Raw genomic sequence first — 26,124 nt, 5'->3', positions numbered from 1 at the left:
AGATTAATCATGGAGATAATCACAGTTCTTGGAACCCTTTCAACTCGTGGTGATAGGGCCCCATTAAAGGTGACATCTTTGTTCTTACAAGTGGAAAATTGTCTCGACATGTTGACTCTTGATGCTACTGTCTTTTATTTTTTTGTATTTTTTTAAAAATGTTTAAATGACTGTTAGAAATGACTTATTATACAAACCCAGCAGACTTTCTCAAGGTTTAAAAGCAGCTAGCTCCATGGTCTGTATATCAAGGAGCTACTCGTGATCTCCAGCATTAAAACATGCTCCTATTCGGCCCCAAGTGAACTCGACAATGCCTTTCAGCCTTTCATTCCTTTCAGGAATTCTGCTCGGCTGGTTTGCCCAGCTAACGATGTTTCACCTCCAGAAATATATTATGTGCTAATCAAGTCAAGTAGCAAGTCTCAAGTCACGGGGTAGTGGTCAAATAGCATATAATCCTATCTAATAACTAATCTAACTAACTAATCAAATAACTATTGCTACTCAAAACTATTACTATTATTACTGACTTCATTAGAAAATGCCCTGGAGTTAATAAAAAAGTAGTAAGAGAAATAAGGATGCATAATAGTAATATGTGTGCCTTAATGCCTTTGGCATTGGTACCTAAAACTCATGGACTCTGGAAAAGACCAACATATCATGATGAGTATCTGACCACAACCATACTAAGTTGTGAGGTTGTGAGTCCAAACATTTGTTCAATAAACATTATACAAAAAAGTGCTTTAGATAGTTAATCTTATCACGTTGTTACACGAACACTGTATACTTGATATAAGTATGATAAGACATGTTATAAAATTTGACTTTATTACCAAGGTTTGAAATATAGAAAGGAAAAGAAAAGGCACAAAAGTGAAACAGGCTGCTCATATTTGCATATTTATCCATTAAATCACACTCAGTACAATATATTCATGTTACTTTGTGTCATGGTTGCACTTGGTTGTGGTATTGTGGTTGTGTTCTGAGTTCCAGGCTGGGCTGAGCAGGTATCCAGGAAGCCCATGGTGGAGTCTGGCCTGCTCCTGCCAGCACACCTGCTGCTCATCTGCACTCATTAGTTCTGGCCTCTTAAGGACCTGCAGGAGCTCCATACTTCACCAGATTGTCTTACAGTTGCTGTTGGTAAGCAGGCAGGGGTCTCAGTGGTGCTGTTAAACCCTTTCTATGACTTATTGTGCCTTTACCTTTGTTCCCCAGAGCATCGTTGCCCCTTCCAAGATCCTTGGATATCTCCATCGACCTCTTCACCTTTCCTGGATTACCACCTGCACTCCACGCTGCCTCCCTGCTTTATACCTGCCTGCTTGCTCCACTGCCATCCCGGACAAACCACACCACTGCCAGTGTCATCGTTACCTCCCCTGTGTCGGAAAACTTCCTAGAGACATAGCAAGCCCTCTCTGTGGAAACTACTATCCTTATTTGTGCACTCTTTGGACCCACTTAACTGTTCCTCCTCTCTCCCAGGAGATATTGCTGGACTGGACTTTCTGTGGACCTACCTAACAGTATTATCTCTAATAAATCAGTTTCTTTCTCCCATCTCTCTATCTCTCTGTGTCAGAATGCTGTTGGGTCCCTTCTTGTGAGTATTGGTTATTCCATAGCCGTGACACTTTGAACATTTCATAAAGGATGCTCTGGTGTTTCCTTTTCTATAAGAAATAAAGGAGGCACTGAAGCTTCTTTCCTGGGAATTTAAAGAATCCACACAGCTCTTATCATAACTGCCACTAAGACATTTCCCAGTCATTTTGCTTAAGAATGTTTCAAGCGAAACAAGACTATTTGAACATTCAGACCCTTGGAAGATGAGTAAAAATTCCAGATGTTCAAATGAAATTTTAATGGCACGTGCACCAACAAAATCCTCTTCAAATCCTATTGTGTAAATTCGCATTTTTCCTTTGGGAACATAAATATCTTGAACAAATACCCCTGTAGAACTCATTTTAGATAGGCTGAAAGTGTGTATGATTAGTTGGCTTCTCAGTTTTCCAAGAGTAGTTGAGTCCAATGATTCCTGATATACTATAAGTAGTTTTTTCTGGCATTATTTCTGTGGCAAATGCCTGCCAGGTCTGTTTCCCAGGGTGGACTTTCCCCAGGTCAGTGTGATTTATGGTTCGCCTTTGAACTTCCTGACAAGCAGGATGTCTTATAAAAAGTTATGTGACCTGCAGGAAACGGAAGAGCCTGATTTGATTGTTTCTTTTTGAGTTTAACAATAAAAGCTGAAATTAAGCCACTGACTTGAAAAGCGGGAAAAAAAAGAGAAAAAAAAGTCAATGCTACTTCAATCTGCAACAGCTAGTTAGTACACAATTCTATATCCTTACATCTCCAGTTTTTTTTTTTTTTATTCGTGTTATAAAAGTAATTGGCATGAATAGAAAATATGTCATAGCTTGTTTGTTTTGAAAGAGGAGTTATGGTCACGCCCCCAAAACAAAAGATAAAAACCACTGTGCTGAGCTGGCTGCAAAGTGGAACTGCGCGCTTGAGCACAAAGGTTACAACACAGAGTTACTTAGAACAGCGCTCTACATTCTTTCGAACTTTCCTTTAAAGGAAACTTTGAGGAATAACTGAAGACTAACAAAAAAACAAAAGAATTGTTTTGATAGAGTATTTCCTGGATTATTTCTCGGATCCTTACCGACAAACTGACATCAGGATGGTTGTGATCCCTTGGCTGATGGGGCTTGCTCTTCTCGCACAGAGCTGCTTATGCAGCCTCGAAAAGGCAGATGTCGGCTGCAAGATCTGGACTCAAAAAGGAGATCATGTTTGCTGTGATGAATGTCATGCTGGTAAGTGAAAAAGACAGATTAGGCATAAACATAGTAGATGTTTATGAACTAACACAACAAACACATGTAAAAAGATGGTTTCTACACATTGTGATGTATATTGCCCCACATGGTATGTACCGTTGTTAATGAAACACTGTATTTTTAGCCTATCCAGAATATTTGGGAAGAAAAAGGGATATATCTCTTTGTTCACATTATCTTGTAATCTGTGAATGTAAAAAAAATCAATTCCAGACCTTGGAGGTTTTCCTCTGTGGTGACTGCATGTAACCAAAAATAGTTTCAGTGGTTTTTCACCTAGTCCCACAATGAAGATGTGGATGATGCAGCAGATCGATCCAATCATTAAGAACTGTGAAATATATTCACAAATGAATCCAAACAGTAGTTTATGATGACTGTTCATGCTTAATGAGGTTGATATCGCAGGGATTCACATCTGCCAGTGTGATGAAAGTTCACAGTATAAAAATCTATGTCTATTTTCTACATCTGTTGTGTCTAATTTGTGCATGTTTTTGTAGGGAATCGCCTGGTAACGCCATGTGGTTCAAAGCCAAAACAGCTCTGTAAACCTTGTGAGCCTGGGTTTTATACACAGAAAGCTAAGGACTATGAGTGCACCATTTGTACGCAGTGTGTTGGTATGTTATTGGATTGTTAATGTGACTAAAGCATTCAAGCATTTTCTTATTCATGTATTACAGTCTGAACTTTACCCTCAGATATGTTAAATTCCTTTTTTTTCTTCCAGGTGCTCAAGTCACTTTGGATGTCTGCACAACCAAAACTGACACAAAGTGTGGCTGCAAAAAAGGACTCACCTGTGGAGATGCCCACTGCTCCTTCTGTGTAGAGAAGTGTGGCAAAGGCTATGAACTTATCAATCGTAAGTAAAACTGGAAATAAATAGGTAACTTGGGTGCACATACTGTATATGTTACAAGTCAGCTGAAATACACTCTTCACAGGTTCTTGCAAACCATGTCCCGATGGAACCTTCAGAGACGAAAGCCAAGAGAAGTGTAAACCCTGGAGTACAAAGTGAGCTCCATCGATTTACTCAACCAACATATTGCTGTAGATCTAATGGAAACCAAGAAAAGTGACTGGAATTCTGTTCCTCTTTATTGTTTCTTAAAGGTGTCCAAATCCAAATGAAGTGATTGTGGCCCAAGGAAACGCATCTTCTGACATTCAGTGTGTGACACTTCAACCAACACGATCTGGTGAGACATGATTACATTTCTCATGTGGTTGACCTTTAGTTCCTGTTTCTATGTACAGTGAGCTGTAATTTTCTATTCTCATTGAACAGATCATTCAGAAGATAGTCATGGCGCTATAATTGTGATCGCCAGCACAGCTCTGATAGCCTTCTGCATCATAACCATAATTGTCATTGTGGCTCTGAAAACCCGGCAAAAAAAGAAGGAAGAAAAGCCAATCCCACCAAAACCCATAATTAGAACACCTACAGGTAATTTACTTGTTTGTCATGAAAGATTTTCCAGAAAACAGCACCTTTACACCAGATAAATGACAAACCCTTTCTGATTAATTCATTTGATTTCTGCAATTTTTCTCTCTGTTTTTTCATTAGATGATCCGAGGACATTGATAGCGATTGAGTGTAGTTTTCATGAAGCTCAGCAAGAGCAGGGCAGCAGCACAGAGTCACTGATCTCCAAGGAGACCATAGGGCAGCTCATCGCTTGAACAGAAGGCCTTTGGCTGGAAAGTCATACCGCACCATTCTGCTAAGGCTTTGTTGGATTCTTGTTGAAGAAACTGGGAATCGCGAATAAGATGGGATTTCTCTTTGTGACACTGAGACCAAGTTTTAAGGATTTCGTTTTTGCGCACATTTGCTTGTTTTTTAATGGAGGAAACACCACAGCTGTATTCACCTAGCTGTCTTTTATTCCTCAGAACAACCACAGCTGCTGTGCCCTTAATAATTACAGAAAAATATCATCGTTTGAGGACACTGTATATGCACAATCGAGGAAGGGAATTCTCAGAGGGAAAACAGAGAGGACTCAACAATGGCAGTATACACTGAGGCTGTGTTTTTCCCTTTCCTAAGCAGACCTGAAAAAACAAACAAAAAACCCCAAAAAGAAATGTACCTATTACATAAGTTTAAAAAAAACCTTAAAAACTTTTTTTTAAACTAAAAAAACGTCCGTTCAAACACAACAGGTCCACTTGAACCAGTGGACTGCTGCATGAAAGAGTGTGAATGAGTTTTATTACGCTGATATTTGCAATCCTGAGCGGTAACACTTCTGAGTTACTCATTATGAAAGTACTGAGCATGTGGCTGTTCAGCTGTTAACAGACACGTTTTAATCACTCCTGTTTCTGAGCCCACATACACCTCCAAGTATCGTTTTTAGCTTTCTTCTTGGTTACATTTCTCAGCCTAGATACCCGTTTACTGCTGAATTTGTGAATATAACATGATATTAGGTTTGATGAATCTATGGAACTGTAGCCAAACTAGAATCATGTTGTTTTTTTTATGATTTCTTATGTCAATATTTTCTTAGGGGATGATTTATATTTGCATACGTTTGAGTGTTTTTCTTTTTTTATAGACTGACTAATTGTGAAAGTACCAACATGTACACGGTTATAAAAGTTTTTATGGCGAGGGCAGCTTGACATTCAGCCTCTTCAACTTTTCTAACAGGAATTTTAAGGACTTTCCTGCCATTGAATATGTTGCCTTGAAAAAGTCCAGAGCAGGGGTTTTCCCCTTTTGTCAGTAGGTTATCCTACAATCTGTTTACGCACTAGAGAAGGGGGGCTGTAGACTGTTTTCAAACAGAATAGAGGCTAAAACTTAAGCTTCATTAGCACCGTTGAACAAGCCAAGACTTGTGCAAGAATTTCTGAGACATGGAGTCTCTTATGAGATTAAATGTATTATGAAGACGTACTACTCATAGAGCTTTAAGATTTCTATCTCTCGCGTCATGTGATAAGAGGCCTCTGAGCAATTGTGACAAAGTTGACAAATACGTGGCACATAAGATATCAAATGAGTCTTACGTGCATGGAACCCCCCACCCCCCTTCAGTCTTGTGAAACTTTTTTCCTTCAGCTCAGCGAGGTGGGCAATGAGATCAGACCAACAGGAAGTGTTTTTTCTTTTTATTGCTGTAAATCTTTTCTGAAATGTAGCAGGCGTGTTTCTTTACACAATGGAATGTTAAGAGCTATGCTGAGTGGGCTTAAAGGTTCAAACGTTTACCCACGTCTATAGTGTAATGTATCATTTTGAATGATACCGGAGAATCAACTCAGCCGAGTGACGTCTGCTGAAAGACCGCAAAGTTGAATAGCGTTGGCGTTGTGAAGTTACAACATTACTGTCTGACTGTAGCACTTTATCTGTAAACTTTCACCTGGTTAACAGAATGCATTTGTAGGATATGCCCATCTGCCTCACATTTAGAGAGATTCTTTTATTAAGTGAAGTCAGCTGAAACTGAATAAAACTGTACTGTATACATAGATTTTCAGTGTACTTTCTAAAAACCCAATAAACACAACTTATATATTTTTTTTAATTCATTGTACTTTCTTACAGAATAGCTGCACACACTGTGGTCCAACTAAGCAGTGCCTTTTTTTCTCCATTTGTTAAAAAAAACAAAACAACAAAAGACTCTTAAACGTGGGTGGAAAAACAAATTAAACAAACGAATAAAAACGGAGACCATTGAATTTAAACACGAGCATAAAAAAAATCAAACCCAATCATTGCTTTTAGCATAACATTATCACTCAGAATGAAGAACAACCTTCAACCAACTTTTAAACCCAGTTCAAGCTTGGTCTTTGGTGTCATGCTCTGATGACTGTGAAATGTGGCAGTGAGCTCTAAAAGCTTGTAGCTACTTGTAGTGACCTTAGAGCTGAGATCCCTTTGTTACATATACCTTTGCCAAAAGTCAAGAATGAATTTCCTAACCTTACTGGATATTTTTACATCTTAATGTCACATAGTGTTTTACCATAAAAGGACACATTTTCAACAAATGGTATTTGTTTTCTTTCACCAGCTAAACAGGCTCCACGATTGTCATTGTACACAAACTGCTAAGAAACAAAGCTGGAAGACACCAAAAGTGGAAGCTTGCCAGTCACTCAGGTTCCCGGGTCAGTTCTGTCACTTCTCTTTTTGCATTTCAAAAGGTCAATGTTCATGGCATTCACCTAAACCCTAAAAATTCTAATCTTACACCACATTAGGACAACGCCTGAGTGATGCCGAGGTAACATTCTGCTTGTTTGCAATTTTGTGTGTCAAAAAAACTCAATCTAAGCACAACTTGGAGAGGGTACAGCTTTCATTTTGGTTACTAATAGTGTAGTGATTAACTATCAATAAAGATTTACAAAAAAACCCAACCATGTAAGGGGGCTACACGGTGGTTAGCACCGTCGCGGTGGCTTTTCTGTGTGGAGTTTGCATGTTTTCCCTGTGTGTGTGTGTGTGTGTGTGTGTGTGTGTGTGTGTGTGTGTGTGTGTGTGTGTGTGTGTGTGTGTGTGTGTGTGTGTGTGTGTTCTCTCCGGGTACTCCAGCTTCCTCCCACCATCCAGATTAATTGGTGTCTCTAAATTGTCCCAAAGAGCGAGTACGAGCGTGAGTGTGCACGGTTGTGTCTCGTTTGTCTCTGTGTGGCCCTGTGATGGCGACCTGTACCCGCCTCTCGCCCAATGACAGCTGGGATAGGCTCCAGCCCCCCCGCGACCCAACCGACGGATTAAGCGGGTTTAAAAAATGGATGGAAAAACATTTACTTTGAAAATAAACATACTGTTTAAATAATTCACAAACTCAAATGTTCCCTTTGAAAAATCTGCATCCCAGATGTTGTCATTACTCAGTTCATCAAAGAAATTTGCTTTTGTTCCACAGCTCTAAAGTGCTATCGGGGGTGGCTGTTTTCAACTATTCTTAACAATAAAGAAGTGAGCAATGAGAACTCTAAGTGAATCGATAATGTCTGATGCAAAAATAAATTCCAACTAACACAACGTGTCAAAGATTATTGTTGCTTGCAGTTCTCCTTCTTCTCTTTGGCTTTACTCCGTCCTGATTTGTCCGTTTGCCGCTTTGTTGGCGGTATGAAAGTGGGCTCCTCAAGGAAGTCATGTAAGCCAGAGGGAGGCTCAGGAAGTGACCCACACGCTGGACCTAAAACGGAGGAAAACCACACGTGTCTAGTTAATGTTTAAAGGGTTTCATTTTGAGAGTTACTTTTTCCTGTTTACAGTACCCATTTGGTTCTCTGTGCCTAGCCTCCTGGCCTGGAAGGTCGGGTCCAACTCCTCTGCAATGTTTCGGATCTGCTGTGCTTTTCTGCAATTACAGCGGCTTTGAATCAGCAAGCAGAGTATATAAGCGACATATGGTAATAATACACATTCATTCAGCTTTTTTTCTCATTACAGTGTTGTGGGGATGGGGCTGGGTGGCTGGATGTCTGGGGAGCAGTCCTCAGTTGGGGAAGGAAGGCCTTCTGAGTCGAGTCTCTCTCGTTGGACCTGAGGGAACGTTTGTTTTTAAAGCAAGTCTATGAAAACACGAAAAACTAACTAAGATTTGATTAAACCAAACACAAAGCGCAGTATCTAAGAGTAAAGTGGATTTTCTTGAGACATAATGGGTAGTTACCGGTCTCCCTCTTGCAGCTCGTCTGTCATGGTGACTCATCATCGCTCTGTGCTCACGCCACGATGCTGGGCCCTCAAGCTCACGGGATCTACGCTTTGATTTAATTTCCTGCTTCTGCATAAAATGTGCAATTTCCTAATGAGGAAAAAATAAATAAAAAGAACCCTGTCACGATTCTTCAGGATGATGTTGACCGTGAGATAACCGAGTGCTGGCAGCATATCAGTTTGTCGTACCTCATCTTGGGCAACCTGTGCTACTCTGAAGTCGCCCTCTGGGTAAGAACAACGTGGAGATGGCTGCGAGCTCTGTAAGAACAGCACATTGAAAAATGAGAAATAATAATGCAAATAAATAAAGGAACCGCTTCTTTTCTGTTCTTTAATCACTTACTTTCCTCAAGAGATTTTCTTCCTCTTCTTCCTGAAGCTTACGGGCCAGTTCTTCATCTAGCAGGACTTGATGCAACTCCCTAAGGTCCAAACTTGCCTCGCTTGGCTCTTGCTCCAGTGGGGCTGTCAAGGGTGAAGTTTGACAATGTCACTTTCAAAGAAACCAAAGCAACTATCATGACAAAGAGCATCTATTAGTCAGCGGAAACAAAATGAACACAAATCAATTATGAATCACACAAGAGTGTCGAAAGAGCCTGAGAGACACAGTCTGATTACCAGAATCACATCAAGAGATAAGAGGATGCAGAGTGTAAAGTTGTTTTGCAAGATTTTGCTCACAGGAAAGGATAACACATTTCTTCTCTTAATACATTAAGAGTGAAAGACTGATAAAGAAAAAGGCGAGACTGTATCTACACAGGGAAGATTATTTAGGAGACACTGAGTCGTAGATCTGAAAAAGAAAAATGTCCCAGTTCAGTGAGAAACCAAATTCACAGCCAAAGCCCTCTTCCAGATTAGACACTGATTGAGAGAAGATGATTATAAGAGCGAGCGCACACAGGGAGGAAAAGAGCACCGCACTGGAAGCTTTCCACTCTGCAGATTAGAGTTGGCTGCAGGTCTGGGTGTTACCTGCTGCCACGTGCCGTGACCTATGCCTGGTTGAAGCCCTGCTGCTGCGGAGGCTTTGGCTATGCTGTCGTGCTCTTCGTCTGGGATGCTCTACTCTAGTCTCCACCTGCTGCTCTTCCTCTGAGCTCAACCTTTCTTCTGTGATCTTGTGCCAATGCCTGCGTTCACTGGTTGTCCTCCTGACTCTGTTATCATTGGCATTCCTCTTCCCATTCTCATCATTGTAAGTGTATTTGTGCTCCTTCCACCTTCTGCTGTCTCGTCTCTCAACGTCAGCAATGGAAGCGTCTCCATTATTAATCTCGTAAACCTCTCCATTATCATGGTGCCTGTCTCGATCCTCTCTGTGATCTCTCCCACTGTTCTCCCAGTGTGACGGCCTCCTCCTCTCCCTGATATCTCCATGGAAACTGTGCCTGGTGGTGGCAGCTCTCTGGAAGGCTCTCTGATGTGGTTGGGAGGCGCCGCAGGAGACCTCACTCCCATGAAGCACCTGGCTGTCTCTGCTTTGAGGCCTTATTTGCAGCGGTGCCCCCCTGCCACCAAACCTCACAGGCACGCCCCTCTCCCTGAGCACATGGCCAAGCATCTCCCATACTTGGCTGCTTTCACTCTGCTGCCAGTGATTATTCTTGTTGTCATCCTGAAAATGGACATGTTTGTCGGGGTTGTCCTTGTAGCTCCAGGTCCTTGCAAAGTCTCTGTGTCTGTGTCTACTCCTGTCGTGAGCCCTGACTGATTCACTGCGACTACATCGTCTTTCTCTAACCTCACCCATCTTACTGTCAGTGTCCAGATCCCTGCTCCTGTACCGACCCCCGTACTCATCTCTGTGGTTCCTCTCCTGATCCACATGTCTGGTTATTCTCTTTTGTAGATCATCACTTCTACGATAGTCCTCATCCCAGCCTTTGAACTCATCAGTGAGGCTGCTGCGAGAGCACAGGCTTCTATAATTTCTCTTGTGTGGCTGACATAAAGATGCCCGCTGTCGTTGAGGTGCCTTGTTAACTCTTTCATACAACCTCTGGGACCAAAGAGAGAGCTGTTCAGTAAAAACTGTGTCCGAGTCCTCCGAGTCTTCAGTTAATGGCCCTCTGAATTCATCCCTCATTTGCCCAACAGAATCATCTACGTTTCCTTGATTTGACCACGATGTTAACTGAGAACCGTTGTGAGAGGTAGAACATTGCCACCTGGTGGTGGCAGATGAGTACTGCTCCTCCCTTTGGTAAAGGCTGGTGAGTGTGTGCTGGTGTGGGGATGGCAGCTCAGGGTCACTGGTGCTGCCTTTAGCATTGCCAAACATGCAAACACAAAAGCAGGGAGGGTGGATGAGTCTGTTAGTGGATGCTACAAGACAAGTGCAGTAAATAACGATGCAAAACAAAGTATTCAAAAGAACTGTCATGCGAGTAACTTTTTTTTCGTTAACGTTTTATATCTGTGTTTGAGCATCAAGGGGCTTTCCAATACATGTACAGATTGGAACAGACCCTACAAACACACCATCATGCATAAAAGACAACATGTCATGCATGCATCTGACTCAGAGCAAAGCACACTGTGGAGCTGAATACCGATAAAGGTCATGTTTCGTTCTTGCTCAGACGTGTGTGGAAAACGACTTGTGTGCAGCTTTAGTGAGAAATCTTTAAACTGCCACTGCATTTAAAACAATGTGTCAAGAAACATTTACATATTGCAAAATGTTAGGATTGCAGTACAATTTTGATACATCATTTCCTCTTCAGCCTCATTGACAAAAAACCCCAAAATAAATAGACGGAAAAAAACAACAGAAAGGCAAATAAACGGTACCTTCACTATGACCTTCATAACCTCTGCTCCTTCTTCTGATGCTCTGCTCCTCCTCCTCCTGCAGTCGTTTAGCAATTTCCTGCACAAAGTTGTCCAAACTGATTATTTCTTTGCATTGTTTAAGCCATAACGAGCATCCCGTATGACTCCCAGCTAAATGAAGATTGGAGAGAAAATGAAGAAATCTCAGTGTTCACTGCTCCATCTCATGGGTCATAGGTCAAATATGTAAAGGAGAGTCACCCCGACCCTTATTTACAGCTTGCACTGTAATGTAAGATGTCATCAGTTCATCCAAAAGATGCAGTGATCTCTTAAGGGCTCCTCGGTCAATGTCAAACCAACAGCTTTCTTTGCATTATGTGATGATATTAAAACCCCTGACAGAGGACTTAATGACAGTAACTTGTCACAACGTAATGTTTGCAGGGAATACATCTGCATCTGTTTGGACATACCCAGTTCCTCCCCTCCTGATATCTTAGTCCCTCCCATCAGAGATGCAAACAGAGGAAGCAGGGTGCAAGGCTTTTTACACAATGAGACATCCTTGCTTTCTCAAACCTATATCAGAGAAATATGGTTTGTGCCACAGCTGCCTGATAAAACCATCCTTTTCCTGCAGTCTACCACCGCATTTAATTATTTCTGTCAGATTAGCAATCTGTTAAATGTGTTTGGGACAACACATTCGTGCCCCCTTTCAGACGTCATAAATGGTGAAAAAGACTTCTGCAAAGGAGACGCACTCTGTATCCTTGCTCATAGCTGGTCCAGAGAGCCTTCGCTCTCCATGATCACCCTTTAGATACATTTTAGCAACCGAGATATCCTTCAAAATATTTGGCTGTGACCGATGTTCATTTCACAGGTGGTAGGACTGATAACAAAGGAGAAAGGAAGGCTTAAATTAGACGAACGAGATGAGTCTACAGACACTTTCTACGTTGTGTCACTTTCAGCCAGTAGATGGCAGTATTGCACAGGCTGTTGCCAGGAAGAAACTCAGCTGTTTGCTGATGGATTTTTGAAAATCACAGAAATGGAATCTTTTCTCTTTGGAATAGATGTGGGAGCTCTTTGTTGTTTTTCATTAAAATATTTCTTAACATACAAAGTCCTGAGTGTCAATGTTAAAACATTTTCATCTGTTCGTTTTCTTAATGACCCAAAACTCTTCAAACCAATCCAGCTCTGTCTGAAACCATCTGACTGACAAAGTAACGACAAATAGAATAAATAAACAATAGCAGCTATTCAACACCAAGCCAAGTGAGTGACTCAATAGAAATTAGGGGACTACATCATAGAGAAGCTAACTTTCCGATGCTTCATACTGAGCTAACAGGACTGTTTCAATTGGAGAAACACATCGTCACCGAGGTTTACAAACAGCTGCTCTGGTAAAGGGTAGAAGTGTCACATGTCAGAGCTGCTGTTCTTATAAAGGCAAGAACTAATCAGCAAACACTACCTGTGAATTCTATGAAACCCCTCTCTGCATGGAGTATTTACAACAGAAATCAGAAAAGCAAGCACAGCTCCTTTCCGTCCGCAATCAGGACGCGAGTGTGAACCACTTTGCCAGCATCAGCGCACAATTAGCAGCTTGCTATGGCAGGTTAGGCGTTTAGTGCCACGGGGATCTGGCATTTAAAACTGCACAGCCTGACGCCTTCTGTTCTTTAATTAAAGACAATCTACGGGGAGGCAAATATTTAATCAACACCTCAGATCAACAGTCATTAAGGAAGGTATAGGCTTAACAAAAGCGTTAATAGCTCATTTGATCTCAACATAAACACTCATAAAAATAAATCATTGCATACCCAAGAGGTAATCTAGGCTAAGAGCGTAAAAACAGTTCAAACGCGACCCATTCAATCGTGATGAATTAACTTCTCAGCCTCTAAACAAGGACCTTTTATAGGCAGCCTCTACTGAAAAGGAAACTGCAGCGTAAAGAAAAATATTTTGCTGGAGTGGCCTTGAGGCACAGACAGCTAGACCAGCTGGGGAGTTTCGTGGCAGAGCCGACTCCTTTCTCCAATAATGCTGTTGGGCTCACGCAGTTCAGCTATTTGTTTCCAGTGGTGAACAGTCCCTTTTTTTGTCTTGGTAAAGTAACTTATGTGTACATAGATGTAGACATAAAGACGAAGCTTTTGAGGGGTTTGCTTTCAGTGTGAACATGGAAACAAAATGGGAGAGGAGATTTATGGTTGCCATCTGGTTGCCCCGCCACGTTCAGGCCACAAGACGAATTGGTCTGTGTACTTTACAGAGAGATCCAGTGCTTTACCTCCAAATACTGGAGGATACAATGAAAAGATGAACAGCAAACCAGCTACGATAGCATTACTTTTTAGTTTTACATGTTTCTAATCACGATGAAGCATTATACTACGGTAATTGGATGTTACACTGATGGCATTTGTTGCAAAGTAAAGCGGTTCACCAGATTACGTCTCTGACAAATGTTACAGCAATCTGTAAACGTCAGTTAAAGGGGACATATGGGGAAAAATTACTATCTCTGTGGTTGAGAGCATATATTTGGATTTTGGAAGTCACAACCAATTAAAAAACTACAAAAAATAAAACTAAAAATACCATAGCATTTTATTTTGGGCTCCCTAGAACTGAGAAAAAAATCATTCAGCGGACTATTGACATTTGAAGCAGAAACTCTACAAGCTTATCCAGCCTCCTCCCTCTTTATCGCCGCCTAACTTCAACTTCACATGATGCTGCACTTGCTCTACCTCAGAAGGAGGACGTTGAAACTCTTGCTTTTTGCTTTGATGTCAATTTCAAATCTGGTCATCGGTTATATAATTCACTCAACTGAAGCAATCAATGAGCTAATAATACTGTACCAGTACTTTGTTTAATGTTATGTAAAGTGACAAGGAAATCTGACTTCTACTCGGCACCCTTTTTATTTTCTAAACCAGCGGAAGGCTGGAAATTCCAATTTTAAATGAGTAATTGAATGTATCACCAGTACAGCAAGGGTAACATTCTTAGCAAAAACAAACATCTGTGAAATATTGGTCATATGAGCAACAGCTCTTTATGTTTATGGCAGACACATTTACCCAAAGCGACTTACACTCAGGTAGGCTTGCGTAGCGTAAGGAGTACACCTACTGCAGGAAGTACCTTTCGTGCAGATTTGAACCTCGGTCACCCACATGAAAAGCAGCAACCTTACCATTACACTATCCAGTCGCTCCACCATCCAGTTCTTAATGTGAGGTGCTAAAACCTCAAACAACACTCAGAGGAATGGAGCAACAGAGAAGTCCACAATTCATGAGGCCGATTTGTGACAGGAAAAATGATAACATGATTTTTTTAATGGTGTTATTTAATTGGCCGGCTGCTGTTATCGTCTGCGGTGCGGTTTAACAACTTGGGCTGTTCTACATATGACTCTTGAAGAGACTATTAAAATGAGGGAATGATAGCAGACCAGCTGTCCACTGCAGACAAGGGAAACGTAAGTATCAGAGAAATACTTGACTTGCAACTTTATTCTCAATCACTTTGGTGTAGAGTCTGGGGTTCGGGTTAGGCCACCGTATCCCCTTTCATAATAATGTGCTCCATGGGTTATTAACTCTCAGAGATCTCAAAAGAGGCAGACCTGAGGAAGGGGTGGGAGGTGGGGGTTGGGGGGGGGAGAGCTGAGCTGAGTAGGTCGCTCCACGCCCCGAAAATCATTCGATTTGAATAGGTGTGTAAATTAAGTGCCGTGGAAGTTTGAGTGTCAGTCCTAACTTACTAAATCACTGTAAACTTGTAAACTATTTGTATTTTTTTTTAACCCACTGGTATTTTGGCTTCTCTAACCATCGTACATTAGCATCCTGTTTTAAGAATCATTTCATTTGTCTGCTGCATGTTGTCGTCATGTGCGATGTCAGGCATCCCTTAAAAATAAAGGTAGCCACAAAAGTTGATGGGAATACTTTCCTTCTTCCTAATTCATGGGAGAAGCTGAATAGGACTTCAACTGTAACTCTGTGCCAAAGTTAAACTTGTTCATACAATGTCTTTTGCTCTGACTTCACACCTGTGGAGAAATATTTTAATATTTCACTCCAGTTTCTGTCTGGGCTCTCTCAAAAATGAGAGAGTAGTAGACAAACACCTTTCACTCTTTGAAAAACCGTTTATATGCATCAGCTCCGTTTCTCCCACGTTTTCTACAGTACTTTATTTACTGCTGCCTTAAGTTTCCAAATACACACTTGCTTTATTGTTTGTCTGATTTTTTCTGAAGTCAGATGAACTGAGGACAAGAGATTTTGAGTGGTGTTTTAATTCAAACAGACCTCTCCAAACAGTTCCTCCACGTTTGGCACAAAGCATTATTGGCAGAGATTCCAGCTACTGTTAGCCTGAATGCTGACTGGATGATGCTTGGATTGGTAAATGGGGCTAACTAAGGGAAGTAACATTAGAGTAAGCGTGTTTCAGCCGACCCTTCTCATCCATAAAAAAAGCAGTTCATGATAGATTTTTTTTTTTTGCGCTGTAAAACAGGATCAAATGGATATTGAATTTCAAGTAATCATTCACAGGTGATAAATACATGCTATGTGAGCAAATAAAAGAGAGCAAACACTCACCTCATCATCCTGCTCCCTCCTGCGTGCCTCCTCAGCACATCGCTGGAGCTCTTCTTGAATCACCTGAGCATACTCAAAATCCTGCTCCTCTCTGCAGAACAGTGGGGGGGGACATGATGAATCGACCCACAGCTGGCACAGTGAGTAGCGTCTGAATGGTAAAGCATTGTGAGAAACAGGGTTTGCATACATTTGTCTGGAGGCTTGTCTGAGGAGAGCACTCTGCTGTGCCCGCTGCTCCTCCTCCTCGTCCTGCAGCTTTTTAGCCACACGGATGTCATTCTGCACTAGCTGGTTCTTCTGGATATTGGTGGTATAGTATTGTTCAACTAAAATGACAAGGCAGGGTTAGGGTTAGGGTTCGATGAGCAACAATGAAGTACTACGTATGATCAACACTATAGTGATGGGGAAAGCCAGCTCTTAATTGGTCTTCAGAGGAATCCTAAAAACAGGACTAAATTATATGTGTCTCTGTTTACTTTGCAAAAGCACACCGCAACAATGACTGTTATGGACCACAGAAGCTGTATAAGTGAGCCCTAAAAAATACATCTGGCTGTCACATCAGATGTTCTGTTTTTGGCAAATCTGCCATCTGCTTTTACAGTCACTCGACACTTTTTAGGAAAAGCTGTCTGCTTTTATGATGCTTGTTCATTTTCAGTTTTCACTGCCTGTGAGAGCTGGTAATTCTACATCTGTATCATATGCCGTCGTCACACAGCAGATTCGTTTTGCACTTACTCTCCTGCTCCTGCAGGTTGTGTGCCAACGCTCCATCCTCCAGCACAGCAAAGCTCTGGCACACTAAAACAACAGACGGCATCAACATGTCAGTATCACCAGTTACACAGTGAACAGAAGGGGGGGGGGACAAGTGGGTTTTCAAAGTCTGTTTACTAAAACAACAAAAAAAAAAATTATGGCAGCCTCGAATGCCCTTCATGGCCCCATCCAGACAAAGAGATGAGTCTGGATGACATGAAGAGCTGTTTGTTCAACAATCTGTCTAAGGGGAAACGAGGATACGAGTGTTGTGTGTTATGATGACAGTTTATACCACTGAAAAAGGCAGAGGTTCCCTTAAAACATAAGGAAAAAGAAACCATCCACCACTCTGGCATGAAATAATTGTTAAGTACATCTAAGGGTCTATAATATCTTAATAATAGAGCACCGGTGTTTACGGTCAGCATGCAAGAGGCCAAAATTAGCTGACATCTGGGTGCAGAACAGCAGGTCCTCCTGCAAAAACTGCCAGCAGTAACTCTTTGTATAAGAGACTGTGGTGCAGGTACAAATGGAATCAGTAACTCTGTGATGGATCCAAAGGTTTGAACTATCAGCTCTTACTAACACGGTCTGATTCACCATATCAAGCCATTCTGAGGGAAACCGATTCTTCTCCAACATAGTCCCGTAGTTTGGAACCTGCCGCTACATTTTTCTATAAAATCGTATGTTTCTGTCACTTTGTCCGAAAAGATGGCAAAGACCAGGACCGATACAGACACAGGACCTGAAAAAACAAATTACAGCCGATAAGAAAGACAAAGAACTCCAATACTGTTTTGCCCCGAGTACAATGAAGACTTGAATTGGTCTTTGGTATGAACATATCTGTGGACAGCTACCGTAATCTATAAACACATCAAGTGTTTACAATAGGCCTTAATAAGCTACGATAGCCTCAGTGTGCTGCAGCCCATGTGTGTTTACAGGTCTGTCAAACAAACTCAAGAGTAACTCAGAAGAAAATGATCACTGCTGCGCTTTCAATGTACCCTCGATTTCTGGATACACACAGTTCACCGCGATCAGACAAAACTGCATAGTGAACTTTCTTTAGGGGGAACCCAGAGAAGCTCTCTTTAACAACAGTGAAGGCTGTGACTCAGGAACTGGTGCTACTGCAGAGATTTAGCTTGTTGCTGAAAAGCCGCCACGCTGACCCAGAGGCAGCATCGATTAAGAACACCTGTCCTCTTGCTAATCCCACTGAGCCTACCAAAGCAGGCTGGGCTGCATCTGTGGAGGTAATAACAACTTTAACTATACATCCATATGCCAAATGTATGGGAATTGAACACTGAAGTATTCTATTTATGAGCTGTGCTTACACACATGCAATATGTTGTTTATAATAACTCTGAAGCTCCAACTGAGCAACGAAACATCTGGATATATTTCCCACTAGTAAAAACACTGTGAGCCATTTTCTACGCCTTAAACATCATCCAACAAAAGGAACGCTGTCACACAAACCTAGATCCCGTGTCAGGGATTAATGTATCTGTTCAGCCATAATGTTAACTTATTTGACATAAGGAAAATTTAGACTGTAAAGACAATAAAATTATTAAAAACTGAGCTTGCAGTGAACAGAGCTGCTGCTGATATTCTTATTCTCTACATATATAAAGCACCAGTCCAAAGTTTGGATCTTACACCTTCTCAATAAAAATTAACTGGTAAACAAAGTAGAAACAAGCTTACGAATAAGTAAATGAACTGTTGTAAAGAAATACCTCACAACATCAGTGTATTATAAGGTGGCCGCTGTGCATGCTTCCTTTATTGGACAGTAGATTGCTGAAGGTGTATGAACTCCTAATCCCAAGTATGTGGAATACATTAGCATGTGTAGTAACTCTGGTTGTCAGCCTCAGTGCAGCTGCATGTAGAGTTGAGTCAAGCTACGGTTACAGCTCTGTCACTTGGTCGGCTAATTGGACCGCTGTCCTTGTTCCAGTAAATATATATATATATATATATATATATATATGGAGTTACTTTAAAGTATGTTTGAGCCTGTTACGAGAGAGGACATTCTGCGGCTTCTAACTTTCTTTACTGGAGATTTTGCATTTTATCAGAGCAGAGCACACTTTAAACGACTGCAACTTAACTTTAAACTAACAACTTAACTTTTACATTGTTTCTGTTATGCAAAAGGATGGAGCGTTGGAGAATGTGCGGAACACCAAGATCCATTTCAGTCTCGTTGAGTGTGTACATGCAGGAGTGATTCCGTCCCCAGCTGCATTATCTGGCTGCGTTAGTCCAGCTTTGAGAGCTTAAATGTATTTTAAAAGTCTGGTTTTAGTCGCACAAATAGCTTAGTTTTACTCGCCAGTTTCCGGAGCTTACTGCGAGACGGATGCAAATATATTTATTTTCAATTTGTTTACGTAAGGCTTCATTTGTGCATTTTGAGTTGTTTGACAAAGGAAGTGCTTATTCAATAAAACAAACAACATAAAAAAGTGGAAACAGCAGAAGGCACTGACTTCACTGCTGAAGTTGAACTGGATGGTCCCATGGACAGAAAAAATAGGGGGCATCAAGGTTCATTGCAAGAGAGATCTATTGAGTTTGTTGTCTCCAGTCATCTGTGACCATCTGTGTTGGGAACTAACTGAAAACAAATAAACATCAGGCATTTGACTCATTCCAGGCTTTACTGTATTCAATCTAATTTTGTGCGCTTGAAAACAAGATGATATATCTTAAAGATGACATTTATCTTGTTTTTATTATTGATTTATTGAGGCTCCTGCAGTCTTTATTTGACAGTGGAAGAGACGGGACCTGACGGCGGGGGGGTGGGGGGTGGGATCAGCCTGTTGCCATGAGGACTTTCATCCCCTGTAAAACCAGCTGAGCAAACCGGCTCCCCGATTTCACATCAACCAAAATTGAAGCGGCATTTCAGGAAAACATGATTCACAAACCACAACAAAATGTGTTTGGTGAAAAGTTTGTTTTGGTTTGCTGTGGTTGTGGTTTCTGAAAGGTTTCAGTGTTTTTGGTCTTATTGTCCAGTTTTACACCTAAGGGCTCCTCTTTTAGATGATCAACCCTCTTCTCTTTCTCTAGAACCAACTGAAATCATACTAAAAATTAATGTCAACATTTATAGAACAGAGAACTTTTTACTTGAGGTTACAACCAGTCAATCTTAGGATGTGCCCCACCGTGTAAACGGGCCACAGAAACACTGCTGTGGTGAAATATGGCCAAATGCTGATCTTTTAATATGAATTAACTGATATTGATTTAAAATTGTAGCTACTAAATAACCCAGACATCTCTGGGGTTACGTTTCTACAGAGAGGTCAACAGTCCAAGTTAATAGAAATCACCCAGACAGCACTAAGCCCATAAAGGATCCATTTACACCATAAATGACCCCATAAGTTGCTGAGAGTTAACCTATACCAACAGAGACACTTATTGCCACTTACACCTGTTGTGGAGCTTAAGAGAATATCCGCTAAATGGATCTACAACCTGTCCTTGCAGATCCAGGCTGTCAGTGAGCGAGGTTAAGGGGGGGGTGGTGTAAAGTCTGATCCGACAGGATCCAGTGACAGCTGGAAACAGTTTACTCTTAATTCCAGCGCAGAATGCCAGAAGAGTGACAGACGGACGGAGGGAAAGATGGACGAAATTACCGTCTTGTCTGATGCGAGCCTGCATATGTATATGTATGTGTGTGTGTGTGTGTGTGTGTGTGTGTGTTTGGGAGTGTCTGCATTGCGGGTTAACTTGTTTTTCCAAGCTCCTTTAAAGTATGGTCACATTATTCTTCCATGGGGAGGGACAAAGAAACTATTATGACTGTTGAACAGGTTTTTGAGAGAAAGGGTGTGAGGCATTCAGGGCCAACAGTAAAAACATATGTTCTGTGCAAATCCAGGGGCGCCTACTGTAAGCTTCTTAATAAGGGCCCCAAACAAGCCTGTGTCTGTTTTCTAAGAGGATAGTAAATCAAAGATCCAACAGACAACAGAAACTAGCTGCAGCATTTGAACACCAGAGCGAAAGAAAGAGAACAAAGAAACACGATTCTAAAAGGCAAGTAGGCATGGTTTTAAAATAATAGCAATCGGTATTACAGGACAGGAGTAGGAACTATGACCTTTATGATGTTAAACAGCTGAACAACTTTCACCAACTTTGAGAACCGCCTGCGAATCATCGAAAACTAAATTGTGCAGATTACACCAGACGTCCAGCTGGGGGGGGGGCAGTCGATCAAACACAGACAGAGATATTTCTATTCATCTTTACAGCTACTTGGAAAAGCAGCAGTGGCAAGTGCCTGCCAACAAAGAAACTGGCGAAAGGAGAAAATGACAAGGGTTCTATTTTCGGACAAAATCTCCCACCGACCGCCCACACGCCCTCTCAGTCTCTCCTCCTCTCTGCACTGCTCTGTTCTTCTCCTTGCAGTTCTTTTTCCCTCAACAAAATTTCACCATGAACTGCCCGTCCATCCCACAGCTCCATATACGTTGTGTTCTAAACTATCGAGTCATCGGCCAGCTCACGAACTGGACCTGGTTGTCGTGGAGAAACAAAGAGAGGTGAGAGGTAATGGTGGGACTGAAATTAGGAAAGAGTGGGAGGTGGGGGAATTCCTCCGGGAGCTGCATTCCCTCAGCACATCAGGCCAGATCAGGAGGAGCCAGAGGAGGGCCAAAACAGGAACAGATAAGGGGGGGCAGTGAAAACAAAGAGAACGGACTTGGCAAAGACCCTTCGATGGAGAGGAAAGTGGAGGAGAAGAGAGGGATAAGGCTCTCGAGAAAGTTAAAGGAATAGGCACCCACAACGAGACGTCACGTAAAAAACTCTGGTGCCAACAGTGCAGTTTGACTAAATCTGCTGGGTTAAACCGGACGATGAGCGGGAAAAAAAGGGATCCTGACCAGATAACTGATTTTGTACTGCTATTGTCTTCATTGACAAGTTTATGGGTGCCATTACGGGCTTTGTTTGTGCACTGGCCTCTGCTCGATAAAGCATGAAAATGCAAAGCTGCACAGTGTGCCCTTTGTGTGTGGAAAAAAAGAGCAGAGTGCTGAATTATCTCCCCTGATAAAAGACACGCAGACCTATTTCTTTCCCATTCATTAATGTGGACATGCCAAAGACTGAGTCAACCGTTTACATCCAGGCCCCAGCTTAGAAGTTCCTCACTTGTGAATGTTTTCCTATTCGCATTTTTTTAATTCTTTTTAAAAACGGCACAAATCTGTAGCTTCTCATTTCAATGGTAAAAACATTCAGCTTTGCTTTTTTTATTTATTTAAATAACAGTGACGTACAGGGGGACACCTCACAGATTTGAAGGTCAGCACAAGCAATGCAGCTCTCACAGAAACTGCACATCACAAACACTCATCTCGTACCTTGCTTTATCTGCACCCAGCATACCAGTCCTGCCAATGATAGCTCCATCTGTGTGTGGCTCAACTCGAGTGGAAAATTCCCTCCCACTCCAACCCTCTTATACCTGTCTTAACTGCTCCCTTCATGAAGCCCGAGACTCTGCTCCTGTCGGAACTCGGCTGCACACCATCTGCTGCAGATAGTCAAAACAAGCACTGATACTTCTCATCTGATATGGGCACACAGCACTGATGCTTGTTGTTCACACTGTGTATTTCATTCTGTCACAAGGATATGAGTGGAGCAGACAAGTCTGTGCTTTGCATCCTCAGAGCTGAGGTATCCGTAAAAAAAACAACATGGTTTAATAAGTGACCCTGATCCCTCACCGGCCTGTCAAGGGGCCACAGAAAAACAGCTTCCCTCCTACACAAACCATAGAGCATTACATGCTCTTTCCATTCTCACTCAGCATCTGTGGAGGTAGAAGTTAGGCGTCTGAGGGAGTGTGTGCTTACCTTCTTGGACACGTGGAAGGTTGGACTGGTCAATCTCCAGCTCTGCCATCTCTGCCCCTGTGCTGTCACTGCTTCATGGTGTTACAGAAGACCCTGGCACGAGAAAGTACATTTGGGGGACTTAATCAAGGCAGAAGGATACATTCGGGGAACACAAGCTATTTCAGATAAACAGCGGTTGGTTTGTCCGTGCACAAAAGCGAAATAAAGCCTTCAATAGCTTGAACCAGCAACAGTCATTAGTCGAGGCAGCTCAGTAACCATAAAGTGCGCCGCGGTACGAGCAACGGTATTTACATTAAAACGACTCACTGATCGAATGAGGTAAATATATAACCAACCTACCTGTTCCCAGCACACTGCCCACAAAGGCTGTAGTGTTGTGTATGTACACACAGCTTATTCAGCAAGTATCAAACATAACAACGAAGTGTCAACTTTGGAGTCGTCCGCTCAGTCCCACCTCCCTCTCCCTTCCTTCCTCTTTCTTCTTTGCTGTGTCTTTTCAAATTATCCAAAATGTCACGAGCGCACTTGACCGTCTCTAACGCCTGGACTGTAGGTGTAAATTCTACGCGAAAGCGCTGGTGCTCGAACATAACAGAAACAAAGACCTGTTGGCTCGCGGTTGGAAGCCAGACAGGACAAAGTTAGCCCACAGTCTGTTGCTCCGGCTGCTTCTTCACAGCTCCTGTTCGGCAGCAGTGGGGGCGGTCATCGGCTGCTGCCTTCACGTGCGCCCTCAGGCTCAGACTCGTCGGTGTCAAACTTTAATCACGAGCCTCGATGTTCGCTTACAATTACATGTTTGGCTTTCCTTGTATTATTTTCGACGCTCTCGAAACAAAAGCCATTGTCCCCAACCGCAGAGACGGCACAAGATAAGTATAGCGAGAACAATAAATCGAACAATAAAAGATCAACTTAGGCTAAAGGTTAGTTACACAATGAATTGGCTAAGGCAGGGAGATAAAGTTTCCCTTTATTTTACGTCCAGTAGGTTAAAAACCATACATTTAGTACAGTTTTAATGTCACACCTTTTGAGTTCCCATGCGTCTATCTTAAACCTTAATTAATTTAAAGCATATATTTCCAACAGCTCTTGAAGTTAGCACTGAAGGAGCCAAATGTTCCAGTCGCTTAAATTTCCACAGATGTGATCCTCTGCAGTTGACTATTCATCAACTTTAACTTTATTATTACATTATTGATTCTATTGGAGAAAAAAATATTTAATTGCTGGATCAAGAGAACCTCATGATTTGTGAAAAGGCAGTCATTAACAATGCATTTTGCTTAGACCCTGTCTTAACTGGAAGCATTGATTTATTATCATACATGCATATTGTACTTTCTGGGGCAACAGATAAACGAATGGGTTTCAAACGGAACAGCATTCTACTTTTGAACTGTATCCTCACAAAAATCATTGATGAGAATCCACAGGATATGTTTGGTTTTAAGTGTAAGCAGGTTGTGTTTGCAGAATGAAATATCAAACATGGGGAAACTGGCCTCTCTGGTAATATGAGAGTTTTTCTCTTACCGTAGTACTAAAGATTTCTTATCCAAACAAAAAAAAGTTACAGTTTACATATATTAGTTTTTCCAAATGTAATGTTGCCCTCTGGTGGTTGTATTTGTGTAAGTGAAACATGGTATAAACAACAACAACAAAACCCTGCCTGGTGCCATAACTGAAGTGATAATTGTTTGTAATGATTAGACTGTGAAATTGTGTGATACGTAGCTTAGGCAATAAGTTTGGTAGTCAAGAAAATTCTTTCTCTGTGTGTAAAGACATAATTTAGAATTGCTCTTCTAAAGGTTCTTGACAACCATTTTTTCAGAATTCAGATTCTGGCTTTAACTCCATGTAAAAATAAGACACACATACAATCATCCTTATGGAACTGACCTCAGATGGCTTTTCTCATATCTCATATTTATACATAGATCTGTTTGATTGACTGACTGCTGATGATTATGAGCTCATCTGTCTTGTTGAGGTCCCTCAAGGCTCAAATCTTGGTCCCATCTTTGTTAGCATGTGTGTTGTGCCCGTGCTCATATCGACAAAGGTTGTTGCCGACCATTCTTATGCAGATGACATCCATGTGTATGTATATATGATTGAAATCTCACAATCTTAAAAATCTAGATACATTTAAGGATGTTTTATGGCTGTCAAAGATTAAATATGTTTTTGTTTTTTTTAGTGTTTTTTTTTTACAGCTGACAAGAGAGAAAAACACCAACTTTGAGTGTATTACTGTCAAAGTAAAGGCATGCTCAAAATCAGATTTTATTTATCTTCACAATTCACACTCAGTTTTGCTTAAGAACAATGTGCTAATTGTCTAGGCTAATATAGCTTTTTGGATTATGCTAGCTATTGTCCCTTTTAAGCAGAAGCTGCAGTTACTCTAATAGAATTGATCAGGAATGCAGCAGCAAGTGCTTTTGATCAAACTCTAAACTAGGGGAGCATATTACATATATGGCTATTGGCTGCCTGTATGCTTAAAAGATTCACACTGAGATCCTCATGATCATATGCAAAACCATCTATAGCATCTCTTAAATGACCAAATTGGTCTCTTCTGCACTAGCATTGCTCAGATCCTTTGAGCAGCTACCCTCACATGCCGAAAACAAAAGGGGACTGGGATATTTCTGTTTTAGCTTCAAAACAATGCAACTTTTTTGTTAAAAGTCTGTGCTTTGAATAAACTGTAGTTTCCTTATGAGTAGCAAAGGAAGCTATACATACAGCAGTATAAACCACAAAGATGGGAGAGAATATGTTTATTTTGGGTGTTGAAATTACCTGGAAACAGCAATGGGCACTTGCCTACGATACAATATAAATCTTGATGGCTTTAATGTCTAATGAAGTGTGTGTCCTACCAACCATAAAATCAAATGTCATTGTCTCTTCGTCTGTCCTTATTATCATGTAAGAGACTGAACATTGACGTCGTAGCTCTTATAAATACACAAATTGCATGCGCAGGGGCAGGTGCAGAATGTAACTTTGTAAATAGCTGGCACCTAGTTTCCTAACCAATAAGAAAGCTTTTCTGACACTGACCAGTGATGCTGAATGCTCTCATAAAGATTAGTTTTACGGCATGACTAAGAAGAAGTGAGAGCACAAATATTACGTCACACGGCAACCAGGCTTCTAAATAATGTGCATCAATCAGTCCAATTCAGTGACCTATGGAAATTCTCTGCTTTCTTAAATTGATTTAAAATGTCAGATGGCTCATAGACAACAAGGTTGAAACATTTTTAGTGTGGCCTGAACCTCTGGTTAAGTATTTACTCAGGTTTATTAGGAGCTCCCTCTGCTTTGTATGCTGTGAGTTTTAAGTCAGA

The 26,124-nt window shown here is 41.4% G+C and overlaps 2 protein-coding genes across 3 annotated transcripts; one reads left to right on the top strand and one right to left on the bottom strand.

Annotated features, from left to right (window-relative positions):
• The first annotated feature begins 2,524 nt into the window (after window positions 1-2,524).
• tnfrsf9a (tumor necrosis factor receptor superfamily, member 9a) lies at window positions 2,525-6,396 on the top strand. Its single transcript, XM_072366446.1, has 7 exons — window positions 2,525-2,846; window positions 3,374-3,493; window positions 3,604-3,738; window positions 3,821-3,893; window positions 3,993-4,078; window positions 4,168-4,329; window positions 4,453-6,396. Exons 1-7 carry the CDS (start codon window positions 2,711-2,713, stop codon window positions 4,566-4,568), a joined length of 828 nt encoding a protein of 275 aa, XP_072222547.1. The 5' UTR covers window positions 2,525-2,710; the 3' UTR covers window positions 4,569-6,396.
• A 13-nt stretch (window positions 6,397-6,409) lies between these two features.
• On the bottom strand, window positions 6,410-23,449 carry ccdc187 (coiled-coil domain containing 187). Of its 2 annotated transcripts, XM_072366444.1 has the most exons (13): window positions 23,084-23,449; window positions 22,739-22,831; window positions 16,785-16,847; window positions 16,228-16,366; window positions 16,038-16,128; window positions 11,398-11,476; window positions 9,577-10,866; window positions 8,939-9,060; window positions 8,782-8,853; window positions 8,546-8,680; window positions 8,321-8,415; window positions 8,148-8,230; window positions 6,410-8,065 (listed from the first exon to the last, which is right to left on the bottom strand). In XM_072366444.1, exons 2-13 carry the CDS (start codon window positions 22,785-22,787, stop codon window positions 7,917-7,919), a joined length of 2,367 nt encoding a protein of 788 aa, XP_072222545.1. In that variant the 5' UTR covers window positions 22,788-22,831; window positions 23,084-23,449; the 3' UTR covers window positions 6,410-7,916. The 2 variants fall into 2 exon arrangements, with proteins under 2 accessions (XP_072222545.1, XP_072222546.1); XM_072366445.1 differs by lacking the exon at window positions 16,785-16,847.
• Between the last annotated feature and the right edge of the window lie 2,675 nt (window positions 23,450-26,124).

Source organism: Leuresthes tenuis, unplaced genomic scaffold, assembly GCF_036924035.1.
Source record: "Leuresthes tenuis unplaced genomic scaffold, fLeuTen1.0.hap1 SCAF_16, whole genome shotgun sequence".
Classification (NCBI taxonomy): domain Eukaryota; kingdom Metazoa; phylum Chordata; class Actinopteri; order Atheriniformes; family Atherinopsidae; genus Leuresthes; species Leuresthes tenuis.
The sequence above is the reverse complement of the archived record's forward strand: the minus strand, read 5'-3'. Positions and strand labels throughout refer to the sequence as shown.

What these genes read in the sequence shown, in the direction of transcription:
- ccdc187 (XM_072366444.1), bottom strand. Translation starts at nt 22,787, where the DNA reads ATGGCAGAGCTGGAGATTGACCAGTCCAACCTTCCACGTGTCCAAGAA. An exon ending in AGCCCCATCCCCACAACACT is followed by an intron (nt 8,231 to 8,320) that starts GTAATGAGAAAA and finishes CTGTAATTGCAG; the next exon opens with AAAAGCACAGCAGATCCGAA. An exon ending in AGGCACAGAGAACCAAATGG is followed by an intron (nt 8,066 to 8,147) that starts GTACTGTAAACA and finishes CCTCCGTTTTAG; the next exon opens with GTCCAGCGTGTGGGTCACTT.
- tnfrsf9a (XM_072366446.1), top strand. Translation starts at nt 2,711, where the DNA reads ATGGTTGTGATCCCTTGGCTGATGGGGCTTGCTCTTCTCGCACAGAGC. An exon ending in AGGCTATGAACTTATCAATC is followed by an intron (nt 3,739 to 3,820) that starts GTAAGTAAAACT and finishes CACTCTTCACAG; the next exon opens with GTTCTTGCAAACCATGTCCC. An exon ending in CATAATTAGAACACCTACAG is followed by an intron (nt 4,330 to 4,452) that starts GTAATTTACTTG and finishes TTTTTTCATTAG; the next exon opens with ATGATCCGAGGACATTGATA.